The 18,754-nt window shown below is 43.2% G+C and overlaps 1 protein-coding gene across 2 annotated transcripts in view; it reads left to right on the top strand.

The window, feature by feature from the left end:
- LOC120046717 (E3 ubiquitin-protein ligase MARCHF8-like) overlaps window positions 1-18,754 on the top strand; it is a 126,447-nt gene that overhangs the window by 64,977 nt on the left and 42,716 nt on the right. The window contains exon 1 of one of the 2 annotated variants that reach the window (XM_038992163.1): window positions 10,316-10,617. The exons of the other annotated variant lie outside the window; for it this stretch is intronic. Coding sequence (XP_038848091.1) covers window positions 10,594-10,617 — 24 coding nt within the window. The 5' untranslated portion in view covers window positions 10,316-10,593. Of the gene's footprint in view, window positions 1-10,315; window positions 10,618-18,754 lie in introns of those variants that run through there. 2 annotated transcript variants of the gene reach the window in all.

The following is an 18,754-nucleotide window of genomic DNA, read 5'->3' as shown; positions in this document are numbered from 1 at the left end:
GATCTCTCTCCTCTCCTTTCTCTCTCTACCGCTTTCTCCCTCCCTCTCATCCTTTCTCACACTATGCCCTTTTTCACTATGCTAAATTCTCCTTCTCCGCCCTCTACTTGTCTATCACACTTTTTCTCTCTGTCTTTTTTCTTTCTTCTCTCCCCTCTCCACAACTTTTCCTTTTCAATCTCCTCTACTTTGCTGCTCTCCATCTACTCTGTACCTGCCTTATAGTCCACCTGAATGCAGGTTGTCATTAGAACATGATGTTCTATGCCTACACAGTGCATGCCTTTGCATAATAGGCTAGCCATGCCGATTGTGCACCCATGGGTAAATGGAAAGCTTTACTGAAGCAATATCAATGCCGGCGAGCTGAAGTAATCTAAATGTATAATTCTACACAAAATTACAGTTACAAGTTCTGTATAATTCTACACCAATTACACTACAATATGAAGTGGTATTGCTGGTGAGCTGAAGCAATATGAATGTTTGATTCAACACAAACTTACAGTTACAAAGTTCTGTATTATTTCTGCACAGTTTGTGCACCAGTGGAACCAATGTTCTGCTGGTTTTCTTTTCTACCTGGAAGTCTATAATGAATCAATTCATGTTACTGATGGTTCAACATGAACTGATCACTCAGTTCCTGATCAGAAGGGACAATAAAGTTGTAAATATTGTCGCTTGAAATATACAATTTTCACAATGTGAAATAATTCAAGAGACTATATGAACATGAAGGCCAATTTACTCTCATGCATGTGTAATATGAGTCAGATTCTAATCAAACCTATTAATTATGGAATAATTTGTCTCTCTCCTCATTGACAACAATACAATCAAATCATAGTCTAGCCTGCTTAATCGACTTTGGGCACGTAACAGGAAGTGATTGTATGTTGTGTCTCTTGGTTTTTAAACCTCTCTGGTATGATGATGAATGAGGCGTCAGGTAAACATAATAGCAGTACTGTCCTGTCAGTCACAGAGACCTGTCAGTATAATGAAAGGCTATAATTAGCACAGTGAACCGCATGTCAACAGTAATCTCATGTTATGCTGCTATTTGCCTTCCCACTCTTATCAAACTCATTAGTCAATGGACCTGCACTCAAGTCAGCCTAATATCATAGTCCGCTTAGCGTTTGGTGGATGCCTACACAACCATGAGCATGCACACGGACACATACGCATGCACGCATAGACGAACACTCACGCACTCAAACACGCACACACATGAATACACAACGCTATAATTAATGAGTATTTATAAGGGCAATTCCACTGCGCTGAGATTAAAATGTTTCACTTAAAATGTATGCCAAACAAAGTATACAACTCTATGCACAAGGACTACTTGTAACAATTTATACTGAACATTTTACAAAAACAGAACTCTGCAGATGCAAAGTTTGGTAACAGAATTTCTGTAAAATCTCCCTGTTTTTTGTGACCACGTTTTCCCAAAACTCTGTTAAATATCTGCTCTGAATTATGATTCAAAGATATCTGCAGAAAGAATGTGATGTCAGCAATGACATGACACCTTGAGTTTGAAAACATCTTCTTTGTTTATTGAATTACAGTAAGTGAAGTAGATTTACACCTGTAACAGATTTGCGGTAACGGAATTTTATCATGGGTTATCTGTACTACAAAGAAATGCATGAATTGAATTATGGCTATGAATGTCTTTCTCTTTATGGTGATGTATCCTAAATAGGTACAAATATGCAATATCATCCTTTGCATATTTGGATATTATTCTATACACTGGCTATTATTTTAATGAGCTCCGCCACCAAACAAGACAATTTGGTTGGTTCAGACCAAATTTGAACCAATCATAGACGTTTATGTTTCACAAGTTTGTTTGTGAACCACCAGATTTTTTTAACCTTTATTTAACAGCAAGTCAGTTAAGAACAAAATCTTATTTTCAATGATGGCCTGGGAACAGTGGGTTAACTGCCTTGTTCAGGGGCAGAACGACAGATTTGTACCTTGTCAGCTCAGGGATTTGAACTTGCAACCTTTCGGTTACTAGTCCAAAGCTCTAACCACTAGGCTACGCTGCCGCCCCAGATGACAGAAAGATTTTTTAAAAACAGTTATCAGCTAACATAACAGTATGCCAGTGGAAGGGAGGACAGTGGCAGGTGAACCAACTATGGTTTGTGACTATTATGATTTCCCATTGTATGCAATTCAATTGCAGAAAATCTGTTACTGATTTTTCAGAAATTCTGTTACCAATTTGGTAGCAGTATAAACACTATAACTAATTGATAGGTCTACCTTGTTACTTTTATGAACTTTCATTATCCTCCCTCCTCATGAAGGAGAGACATTTGAAAATATCTTAAAGATATGTGAGTTTTTGTAAGGGAATTTTAAAGCAAAAGGCAATGTTTCTTCAACTTACAGAAGTCAGACAAAATTCTGATATTAGTTGGCAGGGTTCTTTACTTCAACATTATTGTGTTTTGATTTATTTCTAATACATTTTAAGATTTTTTCAGGTGTTTTCTAAGACCTATCTGTTTGACAAGAAATCAAAGCCTTTGCTTATTCCAAATGTTTAGGAAGGAAAATGTAAAAAATAAAATAAAAATGTATATACCTTAATTTAAAAAAAACTAGACTCTTAGCTTTCATTTAAAATCCAATTTAACATGCTCCTATGAAATTCACATGTTGATGCTCATTGGTCCTTTTACATGTAAATTAGCATAAGCTTATCATCTTGCAAATGTCCAAATTTGGTCCAGTCTTCTGACAGTATATTATTTACTATTGGCTCGAGTACGTATAGAGGAATAACCATAGATACAATATAATAATGTTTTATTTAATTCTGGGGGAATAACTATTCTTGCCTCGTATTACCAGACTGATGATGTAAACTTGCGAGATCTGGCTGGTTGTACGAGGCTATAACCATTCCAATTTTATACTGCAAATTCTTTTCAAGGTCAAGCTTGCTTTACACAGTTATCAGTATAATAAGCTCAGCGATGAGACTGAGTTGATTACTAAATCAGATTTGTCCTACAGCAGGCCCACAGCAGCCAGTGTTGTGTTGGAGAAGGTCAAGATATTCTGGTGTTACACAGTAATGCTGAATAAAAGTTAGAGACCTATAACCTTGTGAAATAGTACTATTGTCAAAAATCTAATCAAATCCAATCAAATTTTGTTAGTCACATGCGCCGTATACAACAGGTATACTGTAAACCTTACAGAGAAATGCTAACTTACGAGCCCCTAACCAACAATGCAGTTGAAAAAATATATAAGAATAAGAAATAAAAGTAACAAGTAATTAAAGAGCAGCAGTAAAATAACAGTAGCGAGACTATATACAGGGGGATACCGGCAGAGAGTCAATGTGTGGGGGCACCGGTTGGTTGAAGTAATATGTACATGTAGGTAGAGTTATTAAAGTGACTATGCATGCATAGATGATAACAACAGAGAGTAGCAGGGGTGTAAAGGGAGGGGTTCAAATAGTCTGGGTAGCCATTTGATTAGATGTTCAGCAGTCTTATGACTTGGGGGTAGAAGCTGTTTAGAAGCCTCTTGGACCTAGACTTGGCGCTCCGGTACCGCTTGCCGTACGGTAGCAGAGAGAACAGTCTATGACTAGGGTGGCTGGAGTCTTTGACAATTTTTAGGGCCTTCCTCTGACACCGCCTGGTATAGAGGCCGTGGATGGCAGGAAGCTTGGCCCCAGTGATGTACTGGGCCGTACGCACTACCCGCTGAAGATCCTTGCAGTCAGATGCCGAGTAGTTGCCATACCAGGCAGTGATGCAACCAGTCAGGATGCTCTCGATGGTGCAGCTGTAGAACCTTTTGAGGATCTGAGGACCCATGCCAAATGTTTTCAGTCTCCTGAGGGGGAATAGATTTTGTCGTGCCCTCTTCACGACTGTCTTGGTGTGTTTGGACCATGTCAGTTTGTTGGTGATGTGGACACCAAGGAGCTTGAAGCTCTCAACCTTCTCCACTACAGCCCCGTCGATGAGAATGGGGGCGTGCTCGGTCCTCTTTTTCCTGTAGTCCACAATCATCTCCTTTGTCTTGATCATGTTGAGGGAGAGGTTGTTGTCCTGGCACCACACGGCCAGGTCTCTGACCTCTTCCCTATAGGCTGTCTTGTCGTTGTCTTTGATCAGGTCTACCACTGTTGTGTCATCTGCAAACTTAATGATGGTGTTGAATTCGTGCCTGGCCATGCAGTCATGAGTGAACAGGGAGTACAGGAGGGGACTGAGCACGCACCCCTGAGGGGTGCCTGTGTTGAGGATCAGTGTGGCGGATGCGCTGTTACCTACCCTTACCACCTGGGGTTGGCCCATCAGGAAGTCCAGGATCCAGTTGCAGAGGGAGGCATTTAGTCCCAGGGTCCTTAGCTTATTGATGAGCTTTGAGGGTAGTATGGTGTTGAACACTGAGCTGTAGTCAATGAATAGCATTCTCACATACGTGTTCCTTTTGTCCAGGTGGGAAAGCGCAGTGTGGAGTGCAATAGAGATTGAATCATCTGTGGATCTTTTAGGGCAGTATGCACATTGGAATGGGTCTAGGGTTTCTGGGATAATGGTGTTGATGTGAGCCATTACCAGCCTTTCGAAGCACTTCATGGCTACAGACGTGAGTGCTAAGGGTCGGTGGTCATTTAGGCAGGTTACCTTAGTGTTCTTGGGCACAGACACTATAGTGGTCTGCTTGAAACATGTTGATATTACAAAGGTTGAAAAAGTCAGTGAAGACACTTGCCAGTTGGTCAGCGCATGCTCGCAGTATACGTCCTGGTAATCCGTCTGGCCCTGCGGCCTTGTGAATGTTGACCTGTTTAAGGGTCTTTCTCACATCGTCTGCGGAGCCTGATCACACAGTCTTCCAGAACAGCTGGTGCTCTCATGCATGTTTTAGTGTTATTTGCCTCGAAGCGAGCATAGAAGTAGTTTAGCTCGTCTGGTAGGCTCATGTCACTGGGCAGCTCTCGGCTGTGCTTCCCTTTGTAGCCTGTAATGGTTTGCAAGCCCTGCCACATCCGACGAGCATCAGAGCCGGTGTAGTGCGATTCGATCTTAGTCCTGTATTGACGTTTTGCCTGATTGATGGTTCGTTGGTGGGCATAGCGGGATTTCTTATAAGCTTCCGGGTTAGAGTCCCGCTCCTTGAAAGCGGCAGCTCTAGCCTTTAGCTCAGTGCAGATGTTGCCTGTAATCCATGGCTTCTGGTTGGGGTATGTACGTACGGTCACTGTGGGGACGACGTCATCGATGCACTTATTGATGAAGCCAATGACTGATGTGGTGTACTCCTCAATACCATCGGAGGAATCCCTGAACATATTCCCGTCTTTGCTAGCAAAACTGTCCTGTAGCTTAGCATCTGCTTCATCTGACCACTTTTTTATTGTGGTCAGTTGAGAAAAATAGAGCCATTCTGATAAAACTGTATATGGTTGTCAGTAATGCCCAGAGAGCACTGTAGTTGTGTGTTTTATGGGCTGTTGTGCTGTTTCAGTTAATCTGTGGCGTGATGACTGCTGGTCAAAGTCCATGAGCAGAGCAGTAAGGGCCTTTTAGGGCTGGGTTTACCCGCCCAAAGCCGATTAGCAGCGTTGCTCAGTGAAAGTGAAAGCACTTCTTAGCTCTTTGTCCTTTGACCTGGCCCTGACCTAAAACCCCGGGAACACACACAGTACACACACACATATACCCACGCACATGCACACCACAGGAGGTTGGTGGCACCTTAACTGTGGCGGACGGGCTCATAGTAATGGCTGGAATGGAATCAATGGAATGGTATCGAACTCGTCAAACACCTGGTTTTCCATGTGTTTGATACCATTCCATTAACTCCATTCCAGACATTATTTTTATTTAACCTTTATTTAACTAGGCAAGTCATTTAAGAACAAACTATTATTTACAATGACAGCCTACCAAAAGGCAAAAAGCATTTTGGTAGGACAAAACAGACATCACGACAAGAGAGCCACCACAACACCACACTACATAAAGCCTTGTGGTTAGAACGTTGGGCCAGTAACCGAAAGGTTGCTGGATCGAATCCCCGAGCTGACGAGGTAAAAATGTTGTTCTGCCCCTGAGCAAGGCAGTTAACCCACTTCCCCGGGGGCCGAATACGTGGATGTCGATTGAGGCAGTCCCCCGCACCTTTCGGATTCAGAGTGGTTGGGTTAAATGCGGAAGACACATTTCAGTTGAATACATTGTTGGACAACTGACTAGGTATCCCCCCTTTCTCTTACATAAAGAGAGACCTAAGACAACACAGCATGACAGCAACACAATATGGCAACATCACAACATGGTAGCAGTTCAAAACATGGTACAAACATTATTCGGCACAGACAGCAGCACAGAGTGCAAGAATGTAGAGACAACAAAATATCACGTGAAGTGTCAGTAAGAGTGTCCAAGATTGAGTCTTTGAATGAAGAGATTTGGGGACCTGTAACAAACTGACTGGCAGAACGGGTGTTGTATGTGGAGGATAAGGGCTGCAGTAGGTATCTCAGATAGGGGGGAGTGAGGACTAAGCCGTCCTTCCCTCAGCAGCCTCTTGTGGTACTCACACACTACAGCTGTGGCCTGACCTATTCTGATTGGCTCATGGTTAAGCTCCCTGTGAGTCTCCCGAGACGTGGGAGATTTTCTCTGACTGTGTGTGTGTGTGTGTGTGTGTGTGTGTGTGTGTGTGTGTGTGTGTGTGTGTGTGTGTGTGTGTGTGTGTGTGTGTGTGTGTGTGTGTGTGTGTGTGTGTGTGTGTGTGTGTGTGTGCTTAACATAGACCCACTCTATGTCCTAAGCTAGCCTAAATGTGAACATAGAAACACAGCGTCATGCCTGCTGGTTGATGCCAAATTGACCATGTCATGTGGAACGTGTGTTGTGTAAAGCTGTCGCCACAAAGGCTGGCGGCATGGATGCCGCTGTACTCAACACTGATTGGCTATTGTTTTTTGTTTGTTAGCTCCACCACCCCCAATTGATTGATTTAATGTCATGACAAAGCCTGCAGTTTTTTCGCCTTCTGTTTCTTCAGTCAGGAGTTAGTCTAGAATCAAATCAGACAGACAGCCTGGTGTCCACCAGCAACTGATCATCAACTTAATACAATAATATGATACCTGTATACAAAAATAAGATAATGCTGTATTTATACGATAAAACAGACAGACTTTTATAGTCTATTGCCAAAAAATGATTTCGCCTCTCAGCCACTCTAAATATCTGGGAGTATGAGCATGTTTTCTCTCATATCTCTCATCATTGTCTTTTCCACTCAATAGATATCAGTGTGTAGCACTTCTCCTCTTCTCTCCTCCTCTTTCTTTCCCCCTCTCTTCTCCTCTTTCTCTCCCCTTCTCACCCCTTCTCTCTCCTTTTCTTGTTCCGTCTGTACCTCTCTCCTTCTTTCTCCCTCCCTCCCTACCTCTCTCCCTCTAATATCATTTATATTTGTTATTGATTTTTAAAATCTTAACTCTGCATTGTTGGAAAAAGAGTAAGCATTGAGTAAGCATTTCAAGTCCACTTGTTGTTTATGAAGCATGTGACAAATATAATTAGATTTGATCTCTCTAACATCTTTACAGTTCTACTCAGTATGGTGCTAAATTAATTGCATCCATGTGTAAACAGTAACACTAATATAATTGACACCCATTGGGGCTCTAGATCTAGATTTGCTCTTGGATCCAGCTGTGAGGATGTCTCTAATAAATGAATCTCTGTCAACTGAACTCCCTCTGACTTCAAATCTAATTTTATTTGTCACATGCGCTGAATACAACGGGTGTAGACTTTACCGTGAAATGGTTGTTTACGGGCCCTTCCCAATGATGTAGAGTTACACAATTGTAATAAAAAGAAAAAATTCTAACACAAGGAATAAAATAACATTTATCATGTTTAGATTAAATTATACTAAATATATTCACGTCACCAAATAATTGATTAAAACACACTGTTTTGCAATGAAGGTCTACAGTGGCCTCAACAGCACTCTGTAGGGTAGCACTATGGTGGAGCTGGAAGACAGCTAGTTTCCGTCCTCCTCTGGGTACATTGACTTCAGTACAAAACCTAGGAGGCTCATGGTTCTCACCCCCTTCCATAGACTTAATGAGTAATCATGACAACTTCCGGAGGACGTCTTCCAACCTATCAGAGCTCTTGCAGCATGAACTGACATGTTGTCCACCCAATCAATGTCATGCTATGTGTTGCTGCCATGCTATGTTGTTGTATTAGGTCTCTCTTTATGTAGTGTTGTGTTGTCCCTCTGGTCGTGATGTGTGTTTTATCCTATATTTTAATTGTATTTTTAATCCCAGCCCCCGTCCCCGCAGGAGGCCTTTTGCCTTTGGTAGGCTGTCATTGTAAATAACTGACAAGTTCTTAACTGACTTGCCTAGTTAAATAAATGTTAAATAAAATTTTAAAAAATAAGAATCAGAGAATTAATCTAGTACTGAAAGCATAAGCTACAGCTAGCTAGCATTGCAGTGCATAAAATGTGTTGGGTAGTTGACTCAAAGAGAGAGAAAGGCAATAGTTGAACAGTTTTCAACAAATTAATTTCTTCCAAAATGCAGGGAGTGAGTGAAGGAGGGAGGGAGATTTTGTTGTATTTTTTTCTCATTTAGCTAGCTAATGCAGCTAGCTAGTTTAGCCTACTCAAACACCCGGCTCAAACAGAGAAGGCTGCTATTTGAACTGGCTATGGCTATGCAACACTGATAATCTTCCAAGTCAAATTAGTGTTTGGTTTTATAAATGTATTGCCACTGGGGCCTGTCGGTGTAACTGCTAAACTGCTTGCTGAATGTACACCGTACTGCATGATTGTAGCGGGTTTACTAACGTGTTAGTTCTAGTAGCTATGTTGACTAGGATGTTAATATGGTGACAACGATGTAGAGGCTGTTTGTAGCAGTTAACTGTTATGATATGAAGGTTTGGCTTGGAAAGTTTTTTTCTAGATCAGCTAGATGCAGGTAAGAGTGTGCAAGGCGGTATTGAATGTGTCAATGTCTGTCACCTTGATTACTCAAATTTCTCTTGACCTGTGCACCTATGTTTAAAACGTTTGTTCGTATGCTAGGTTGTAGCATCTTCATGAGGGGTATAGTGAAAATGTTTGTATCATGTAGTCGCCTAAACCTCTCGCTGTTACATTGAGATGGATGAATGGAATATGAATGACAGTCATCCAATATGCTGTAATAGAATTAAGGCTATGCTTAATAAATAAAAAAAACAGTCCTCCCTCATATTAAACGGCACCGACTGCCACTGATGTACATGAAGGCAGGGTAAAGTGACTAGGCATCAGGATAGATAATAAGAGTAAAATACAGAACAGAGTAGCAGAAGCATGTGTGTGTGGTTGTGAGTGTGTGTGTGTGTGTGAATGTGTATATGTGAATGTGTGTGGGTTTTGTGTCAGCATAGTGTGTGTGTGTGTGTGAGTGAGTGTGTATAAAGTATAGTGTGCATATATTGTCTTGTGAGTGTGCGTAGAGTTTGTGAAAAATTGGGTAGATAGACTTGTCTCTCTCCCCGCTGATGATTGGAGGGCCAGGAAGTAAGGTCATCTCTGATTGGTGGAGGGAGGTGAACATGTGTTTTCTCATCTAAATGGGACAAGCCTGCACCTGAGGCTCTGTGTGTGTGTGTGTGTGTGTGTGTGTGTGTGTGTGTGTGTGTGTGTGTGTGTGTGTGTGTGTGTGTGTGTGTGTGTGTGTGTGTGTGTGTGTGTGTGTGTGTGTGTGTGTGTGTGTGTGTGTGTGTGTGTGTCAATCGAGCTTGTAGCCAAGTGACAGGCTGAGTGAGGTTAGGGGTAGGCACTGGTTAAGCTGAGTGAGCATAGGGAATATTTAACATTTTATTTAACTAGGCAAGTCAGTTAAGAACAAATTCTTATTTACAATGACAGCCTACACCGGACGACGCTGGGCCAATTGTGCGCCGCCCTATGAGACTCCCAATCACGGCCGGTTGTGATACAGCCTGGAATAGATACAGGGTGTCTGTAGTGACACCTCTAGCACTGAGATGCAGTGCCTTAGACCGCTGCTCCCCTCATTGGGATCAGCTGGAGGAAGTGTTTTTTTGGGCCAATCAGATTGCTGCCCTGCCGGGTTGGCTTAGTGTGTGTGTGTGGGGGGGGGGTGTTTGTGTGCAGTAGCTGGGAGAGGGCAAGCCCAGACAAGTATAGCAGCAGCAGCTCAGAGCCTCTCTCTCTGTGAGAGGCAAATATAGGACAGCCTTTCAGTCTCTCTCTCTCCCTCCCTCTATCCCTCCTTCTCTCTATCTCTCTATTACTGCTCTGTCTGTCTTTGTCTAGGGGTGTGTTATTGGAGCTGCCATCGCCAAGGAGACAGCTGGGTGACACTGCTGCGCTTCCATTTCTGTATTAACTAACGGTTGTCTCGTCTCCCTCGGAGAGGATTTACACAGGGGCATGTAACCCCCCCAGGACTCTTTGTCTGTCTGTGTGTCTCTGAGGGCGTGTGTAGGGATCAAGGATCTAGCAGCCATGAATACCTGTTGGAAGATGAAGGTATGACGGGCTCTTTCTCATTGGTGTTGTTGATACTGACAGCAGATAGTTTTGTATTGTCTTAGTGTGTGTGTTTGTTTGTCTTGGGGGACATCCTTCAGCGTTCTTGTGTGTGTATTTATGTGTTTTTAAACGCAGTAAGAGAAACCACCGACGTGTGTGTGTGTGTGTGTGTGTGTGTGTGTGTGTGTGCGAGCGGGAGAAGCAATGTGTTAAAGCTGAAATCTGCAGAAGGTGAAACAACAGCACTGTTCACCGCAGCACATTTGTTATTGTTTTAGTTTTGTTGATGAAATGGAGGAGAGGAGCATCCAGCATAGTAAAAATAAAATGATCTCAGTATATACTCTGCTGTTCTATCACACGTTACCTAACAATGATGTCCAAGGGGGACAAACTGTGTTTGTTGTTTGAAGTAACTTCTTCATTGTTGTAATATTGCAAACAGACGTGGCAGTTTCACCATGTACGGATTCCAGCTTTAAGAGCAGTTTCCTTTCTGTGGTTGTTATGGGGAGGCCCGCTGTCTCCGTGGTTATTGGGAGCACCTCTTAAGAGCAGTTTCCTTTCTGTGGTTGTTATGGGGAGGCCCGCTGTCTCCGTGGTTATTGGGAGCACCTCTTAAGAGCAGTTTCCTTTCTGTGGTTGTTATGGGGAGGCCCGCTGTCTCCGTGGTTATTGGGAGCACCTCTTAAGAGCAGTTTCCTTTCTGTGGTTGTTATGGGGAGGCCCACTGTCTCCGTGGTTATTGGGAGCACCTCTTAAGAGCAGTTTCCTTTCTGTGGTTGTTATGGGGAGGCCCGCTGTCTCCGTGGTTATTGGGAGCACCTCTTAAGAGCAGTTTCCTTTCTGTGGTTGTTATGGGGAGGCCCACTGTCTCCGTGGTTATTGGGAGCACCTCTTAAGAGCAGTTTCCTTTCTGTGGTTGTTATGGGGAGGCCCACTGTCTCCGTGGTTATTGGGAGCACCTCTTAAGAGCAGTTTCCTTTCTGTGGTTGTTATGGGGAGGCCCGCTGTCTCCGTGGTTATTGGGAGCACCTCTTAAGAGGCGGCTAGATAAAATACTCTACTGGTGGTGCATGTGTGTGTGTGTGTGTGTGTTCATCACTTCTGTCTCTGCAACTCTCTGCAGAGTTGCCCCCTTTTTAAATTTATTATTATTTCCCCTTTATTTAACCAGGTAGACCAGTTGAGAACAAGTTCACATTTACAACTGCAACCTGGCCACGATAAAGCATAGCAGTGCGATAAAAACAACAACACAGAGTTACACATAAACAAACGTACAGTCAATAACACATAAGAAAATAAAAATAGAGATATATATACAGTGTGTGCAAATGTAGAAGAGTTAAGGGGTTAGGCAATAAATAGGCCATAGAGGCGAAAATAATTACAATTTAGCATTAACACTGGAGTGATAGATGTGCAGATGATGATGTGTAAGTAGAGATACTGGGGTGCAAGAGGGTAATAATATGGGGAGTAATAATTAATAAGTAATAATATGGGGATGAGGTAGTCGGGTGTGCTATTTACAGATTGGCTGTGTAGTTTTACAGTGATTGGTAAGCTGCTCTGACAGATGATGCTTAAAGTTAGAGAGGGAGATACAAGACTCCAGCTTCAGTGATTTTTGCAATTCGTTCCAGTCATTGGCATTAGAGAACTGGAAGGAGAGGTGGCCAAAGGAAGTGTTGGCTTTGGGGATGACCAGTGCAATATACCTGCTGGAGCCCGTGCTGAGGGTGGGTGTTGCTTTGGTGACCAGTGAGCTGAGATAAGGCGGTTTCTTTACCTAGCAAAGACTTATAGATGACCTGGAGCCAGAGAGTTTGGCGACAGATATGTAGTGAGAGCCAGCCAACGAGAGCATAGAGGTCACAGTGGTGGGTAGTATATGGGGCTTTGGTGATAAAATGGATGGCACTGTGATAGACTACATCCAGTTGGCTGAGTAGAGTGTTCGGGGCTATTTTGTAAATTACATCGCCGAAGTCGAGGATCGGTAGGATAGTCAGTTTTACGAGGATATGTTTGGCGGCATGAGTGAATGCTTTGTTGCGAAATAGGAAGCTGGTTCTAGATTTAATTTTGGATTGGAGATGCGTAAGGAGAAGGAGAGTTTACAGTCTAACCAAACACCTAGGTGTTTGTAGTTGTCCACATATTCTAGGTCAGAACCGTCCAGGGTAGTGATGCTAGGCGGGCGGGAGGGTGCGGGCAGCAATCGGTTGAAGAGCATGCACTTAGTTTTACTAGCATTTAAAAGCAGTTGGAGGCCATGGAAGGAGTGTTGTATGGCGTTGAAGCTCGTTTGGAGGTTTTTTAGCATAGTGTCCAAAGAAGGGCCAGAAGTATACAGAATGGTGTCGTCTGCGTAGAGGTGGATCAGAGAATCACCAACAGCAAGAGCGACATCGTTGATATATACAGAGAAAAGAGTCGGTACGAGAATTGAAACCTGTGGCACCCCCATAGAGACTGCCAGAGGTCCGGACAACAGGCCCTCCGATTTGACACACTGAACTCGATCAGAGAAGTAGTTGGTGAACCAGGCGAGGCAGACATTTGAGAAGCCAAGGCTATTGAGTCAGCCGATAAGAATGCGGTGATTGACAGAGTCGAAAGTCTTGGCCAGGTCGATGAAGACGGCTGCACAGTACTCTCTTTTATCGATGACGGTTATGATATCATTTAGGACCTTGAGTGTGGCTGAGGTGCACCCATGACCAGCTCGGAAACCAGATTGCATAGTGGAGAAGGTACGGTGGGATTCGAAATGGTTGGTGATCTGTTTATTAACTTGGCTTTCGAAGATTTTAGAAAGGCAGGGCAGGATGGATATAGGTCTATAACAGTTTGGGTCTAAGGTGTCTCCCCCTTTGGAGAGAGGGGGATGACCGCGGCAGCTTTCCAATCTTTGGGGATCTCAGATGATGCGAAAGAGAGGTTGAACAGGCTAGTAATAGGGGTTGCAGCAATTTCGTCAAATAATTTTAGAAAGACAGGGTTCAGATTGACTAGCCCGGCTGATTTGTAGGGATACAGAATTTTGCAGCTCTTTCAGAACATCAGCTATCTGGATTTGGGTGAAGGAGAAATGGGGGGGGGGGGGGGGTTGGTAAGTTGCTGCAGGGGGTGCTGAGGTGTTGGCCGGGGTAGGGGTAGCCTGGTGGAAGGCATGGCCAGCCGTGGAAAATTGCTTATTGAAATTGTCGATTATCGTAGATTTATCGGTGGTGACAGTGTTTCCTTTCCTCAGTGCAGTGGGCAGCTGGGAGGAGGTGCTCTTATTCTCCATGGACTTTACAGTGTCCCAAAACTTTTTGGAAATAGTGCTACAGCAAGCAAATTTCTGTTTGAAAAAGCTAGCCTTAGCTTTCCTAACTGACTGAGTATATTAGTTCCTGAACCAAGGGCCATATCTGTTCTTAGTTCTACATTTTTTGAATGGGGCATGCTTATTTAAGAGCAACCAGGCATCCTCTACTGACAGGATGAGGTTAATATCCTTCCAGGATACCCGGGCCAGGTCGGTTAGAAAGGCCTGCTCGCTGAAGTGTTTTAGGGAGCGTTTGACAGTGATGAGCGGTGGTCATTTGACCGCGGACCCATTACGCACGCAGGCAATGAGGCAGTGACCGCTGAGATCCTGGTTGAAGACAGCAGAGGTATATTTAGAGGGCAAGTTGGTCAGGATGATATCTAAGAGTTTGCCCATGGTTACGGATTTAGGGTTGTACCTGGTAGGTTCCTTGATAATTTGTGTGAGATTGAGGGCATCTAGCAGACTTCTTGATATATCCGTCTTCTATATGTGTTTGTGTGTTTATTGGGGATGTGGGGTACATGCACGTGTATTGGGGGGGGCATGCGTGTGTGTGAGTGCATGTGAGGGGAGCATCTGCCACCATCACAGTATGAAAGGATGGTCCAATTTCCCACCTCTTTCAACCGCCACTCTAAACCAGTTAATCCAAATAGCAGGTCAGACCCGCTGGTGGGCCAGAGCCAAGTCCCTCCTGGATAACGACTAGGGCCATGCTGTGAAATGAATGGAAGGGAATTAAAATAAATGTAAAATGTTCTGGTTTGGATCTCGGCACTTGGAGTTTGAGAGCTAGGGTTACTCTCCTATGCATTGACTTCTGAATGAGACTGTATCTTACTCCTAAATGAGTGTAGAACTGACTGAAAGGGTGACAGACGTTACAAGAGGAATGTAAAGAAAGCGGGACAGAGAAAGAGTGTGTGTGTGTGTGTGTGTGTGTGTGTGTGTGTGTGTGTGTGTGTGTGTGTGTGTGTGTGTGTGTGTGTGTGTGTTTGGTTCAGCAGGTCTGGTAGGTGAACTCAATAACATGGTGTTTCTCTACTCCCAGATCTACGTGGTCTCTCATTGACTCTTCCCCTCTCTCGTTATCAATTCAATTCAAGGGGCTTTATTGGCATGGGAAACAAATGTTAACATTGCCAAAGCAAGTGAAATAGATAGTAAACTAAAGTGAAATAAACAATAAAAATTAACAGTAAACCTTACACTCACAAAAGTTCCAAAAGAATAAAGACATTTCAAGTGTCATATTATGTCTATATACAGTGTTGTAATGATGTGCAAATAGTTAAAGTACAAAATGGGAAATAAATAAACATAAATATAGGTTGTATTTACAATGGTGTTTGTTCTTCACTGGTTGCCCTATTCTTCTGGCAACAGGTCACAAATCTTGTTGCTGTGATTGCACATTGGTATTTCACCCAATAGATATGGGAGTTTATCAAAATGTGATTTATTTTTGAATTCTTTGTGGGTCTGTGTAATCTGATATGGTCATACATTTGGCAGGAAGTTATGAAGTGCAGCTCAGTTTCCACCTCATTCTGTGGGCAGTGTGCACATAGCCTGTCTGCTGTTGAGAGCCAGTTCTGCCTTCGGCGGCCTTTCTCAATAGCAAGGCTATGCTCAATGGGTCTACATAGTCAAAGGTTTCCTTAATTTTGGTTCAGTCACAGTGGTCAGATATTCTGCCACTATGTACTCTCTGTTTAGGGCCAAATAGCATTCTAGTTTGCTCTGTTGTTTTGTAAATTATTTCCAATATGTCAAGTAATCTTTTTGTTTTCTCATGATTTGGTTGAGTCTAATTATGTTGCTGTCCTGGGGCTTTGTGGGGTCTGTTTGTTTTTGTGAAAAGAGCCCCAGGACCAGCTTGCTTATTGGGCTCTTCTCCAGGTTCATCTCTCTGTAGGTGATGGCTTTGTTATGGAAGGTTTATGAATCGCTTCCTTTTAGGTGGTTGTAGAATTTAACAGCTCTTTTCCGGATTTTGATCATTAGCGGGTATCGGCCTAATTCTGCTCTGCATGCATTATTTGGTGTTTTACGTTGTACACAGAGGATTGTACACAGTCTCAATTAGGTGTTTGTCCCATTTGTTACCTCTCTCTGTCTCTCTCTCACTCTGTCTCTTCTGATGCTCTGGTTATGTTTCCTTTATTACCCACTCTGGAGTGTGACTTGCTGTAAGTAGCGGTCACGTGGACACACACACTGCTGTTCAGGAATATACCCTCGGTAGGCTAATAGATAGACAGGTGCAAATCAGATAATTTCCCTGTCTGATTTTGGACCCAAACATCCCTAAAACACACACACACACAATGGGAGAGCAATATGAGTGATTCTCCTCCAAATCCACAGTGTAGCAGATCACATCATTGACTGATGCACCAAATGACAGAGCTTTGTGTAAATCTCTAAGCAGGATGGAGGGATGGGGGAGAGGAGAGGAGAGGAGAGGAGAGGGGAAGAAAGAGCTTAGTAATCACATGTCAGTACGGGAGCTTAAAACCTGTTGGGGAGAGAGGGAACAGGGAATTTGAATGGGTTTGGCAGTCAATCCCTGTCTTCCTATATGGACTCATCCCTGTTCCTTGTTGGGAAGGAAGCATCCTGGTTGTGCAGGACACACTGTATCTCTGTTTGATATCGCCATCAGACATCCGTTTGAAGATGCTCATCATGCCCACACACAGAGAGGCTTTCTTTCAGCTTGTGTTGTTGAGATGAACAAATAACAAGTGTTTTGTGACGTTATACACCTACAATGCCTTCAGAAAGTACTTATACCACATTTAGTTGTGTTCCAGCCTGAATTCAAAATGGATCAAACAGATTTTCTTTCTCACCCATCTACACACAAAACCCCATAATTACAACATTTGTTATGATTTTTTTTTGCCAAAAAACTAAATGAAATACAGAAATATCTCATTTACATAAGTATTCACACCCCTGAGTCAATACTTTGTAGAAGCACCTTTGGCCAGCGATTACAACTGTGAGTCGTTCTGGGTAAGTCTCTAAGAGCTTTCCACACCTGGATTGTGCAACATTTGCCCATTATTCTTTTCAAAATTCTTCAAGCTCTGACAAATTTATTGGTGATCATTGCTAGACAACCATTTTCAGGTCTTGCCATAGATTTCAAGTAGGTTTAAGTGAAAACTGTAACTCGGCCACTCAGGAACATTTACTGTCTTCTTGGTAAGCAACTCCAGTGTAGATTTGGCATTGTGATTTAGGTTATTTTCCTGTTGAAATGTGAATTCATCTCCAAGTGTCTGGTGGAAAGCAGACTGAACCAGCTCCATTTTAGTTTTTTTATCCTGAAAAACTCCCCAGTCTTTAACGATTACAAGCATGCCCATAACATGATGCAGCCACAACTATGCTTGAACATATGGAGAGTGGTACTCAGTAATGTGTTGTATTGGATTTGCCCCAAACATAACACTTATTCTGTACAGGCTTCTCTCTTTTCACTCTGTCAATTAGGTTAGTATTGTGAAGTAACTACAATGTTGTTGATCCATCCTCAGTTTTCTCCTGTCACAGCCATTCAACTCTGTAACTGTTTTTAAGTCACCATTTGCCAATCCCTGAGCAGTTTTCTTCTTCTCTGGCAACTGAGTTAGGAAGAGCGCCTGTATCTTTGTAGTGACTGGGTGTATTGATATATCATCCAAAGTGTAATTAATAACTTCACCATGCTAAAAGGGAGCATGAGATTTTTAATTTTTACCCATCTACAATAGGTGCCCTTCTTTGCAAGCCATTGGAAAACCTCCCTAGTCTTTGTGGTTGAGTCTGAGTTTGAAATTCACTGTTTGACCGAGGGACCTTACAGATAATGGTATGTGTGGGGTACAGAGATGAGGTAGTCATTCAAAAATCAAAGACTAAAAATTTAACACTATTATTGCATATTATTATGTGACTTGTTAAGCACATTTTTACTCCTGAACTCATTTAGGCTTGCCATATCAAAGAGTTTGAATATTTATTGACTCAAAAAAAAGAAAACATAATTCCACTTTGACGTTATGGGGTATTGTGGGTAAGCCAGTGACAAAACATCGAAATGTAATCCTTTCTAAATTCAGGCTGTACACACAAAAAAATGTGGAAAAAGTTCATGGGTTGTGAATACTTTCTCAAGGCACTCTAGAAAGTACAGTGTTTTGTTAGTGTTTGTCATTAACAATCAAGGACTGTGCTCTGCTCTACTGTGATCTCTGCTGTTCTGAACTCGCCTTTCTGTGTGTGTGTGTGTGTGTGTGTGTGTGTGTGTGTGTGTGTGTGTGTGTGTGTGTGTGTGTGTGTGTGTGTGTGTGTGTGTGTGACATCACATCACAGGAGAGCTGCGAGCCCGGCCAGTTAATTATGGTGAACTGGACTGAAGTAATTATCTGTTCTTTCAAGCTCTGCTCTGCTTCCCAAATGGCACCCTATTCCCATAAGGCTCTGGTCTAAAATATTGGACTATAGGGCCTCCCGAGTGGCATAGCGGTCTAAGGCACCGCATCGCAGTGCTAGCTGCGTTACTACAGATCCTGGTTCGATACCGGGCTGTGTTGCAGCCGGCCGTGACCGGGAGACGCATGAGGCGACGCACAATTGGCCCAGCGTTGTCCGAGTTAGTGGAGGGTTTGTCCGGCCGGAATGTCCTTGTCCCATCGCGCTCTAGCGACTCCTGGGGCGGGCCGGGCGCAGTGCACGCTGACACGGTCGCTAGGTGTACGGTGTTTCCTCCAAGACTATGGTGCGGCTGGCTTCCGGGTTAAGCGAGCTTTG

Source organism: Salvelinus namaycush, chromosome 4 (genome assembly GCF_016432855.1).
Source record: "Salvelinus namaycush isolate Seneca chromosome 4, SaNama_1.0, whole genome shotgun sequence".
In the NCBI taxonomy this organism is placed as follows: domain Eukaryota; kingdom Metazoa; phylum Chordata; class Actinopteri; order Salmoniformes; family Salmonidae; genus Salvelinus; species Salvelinus namaycush.
The sequence above is the reverse complement of the archived record's forward strand: the minus strand, read 5'-3'. Positions and strand labels throughout refer to the sequence as shown.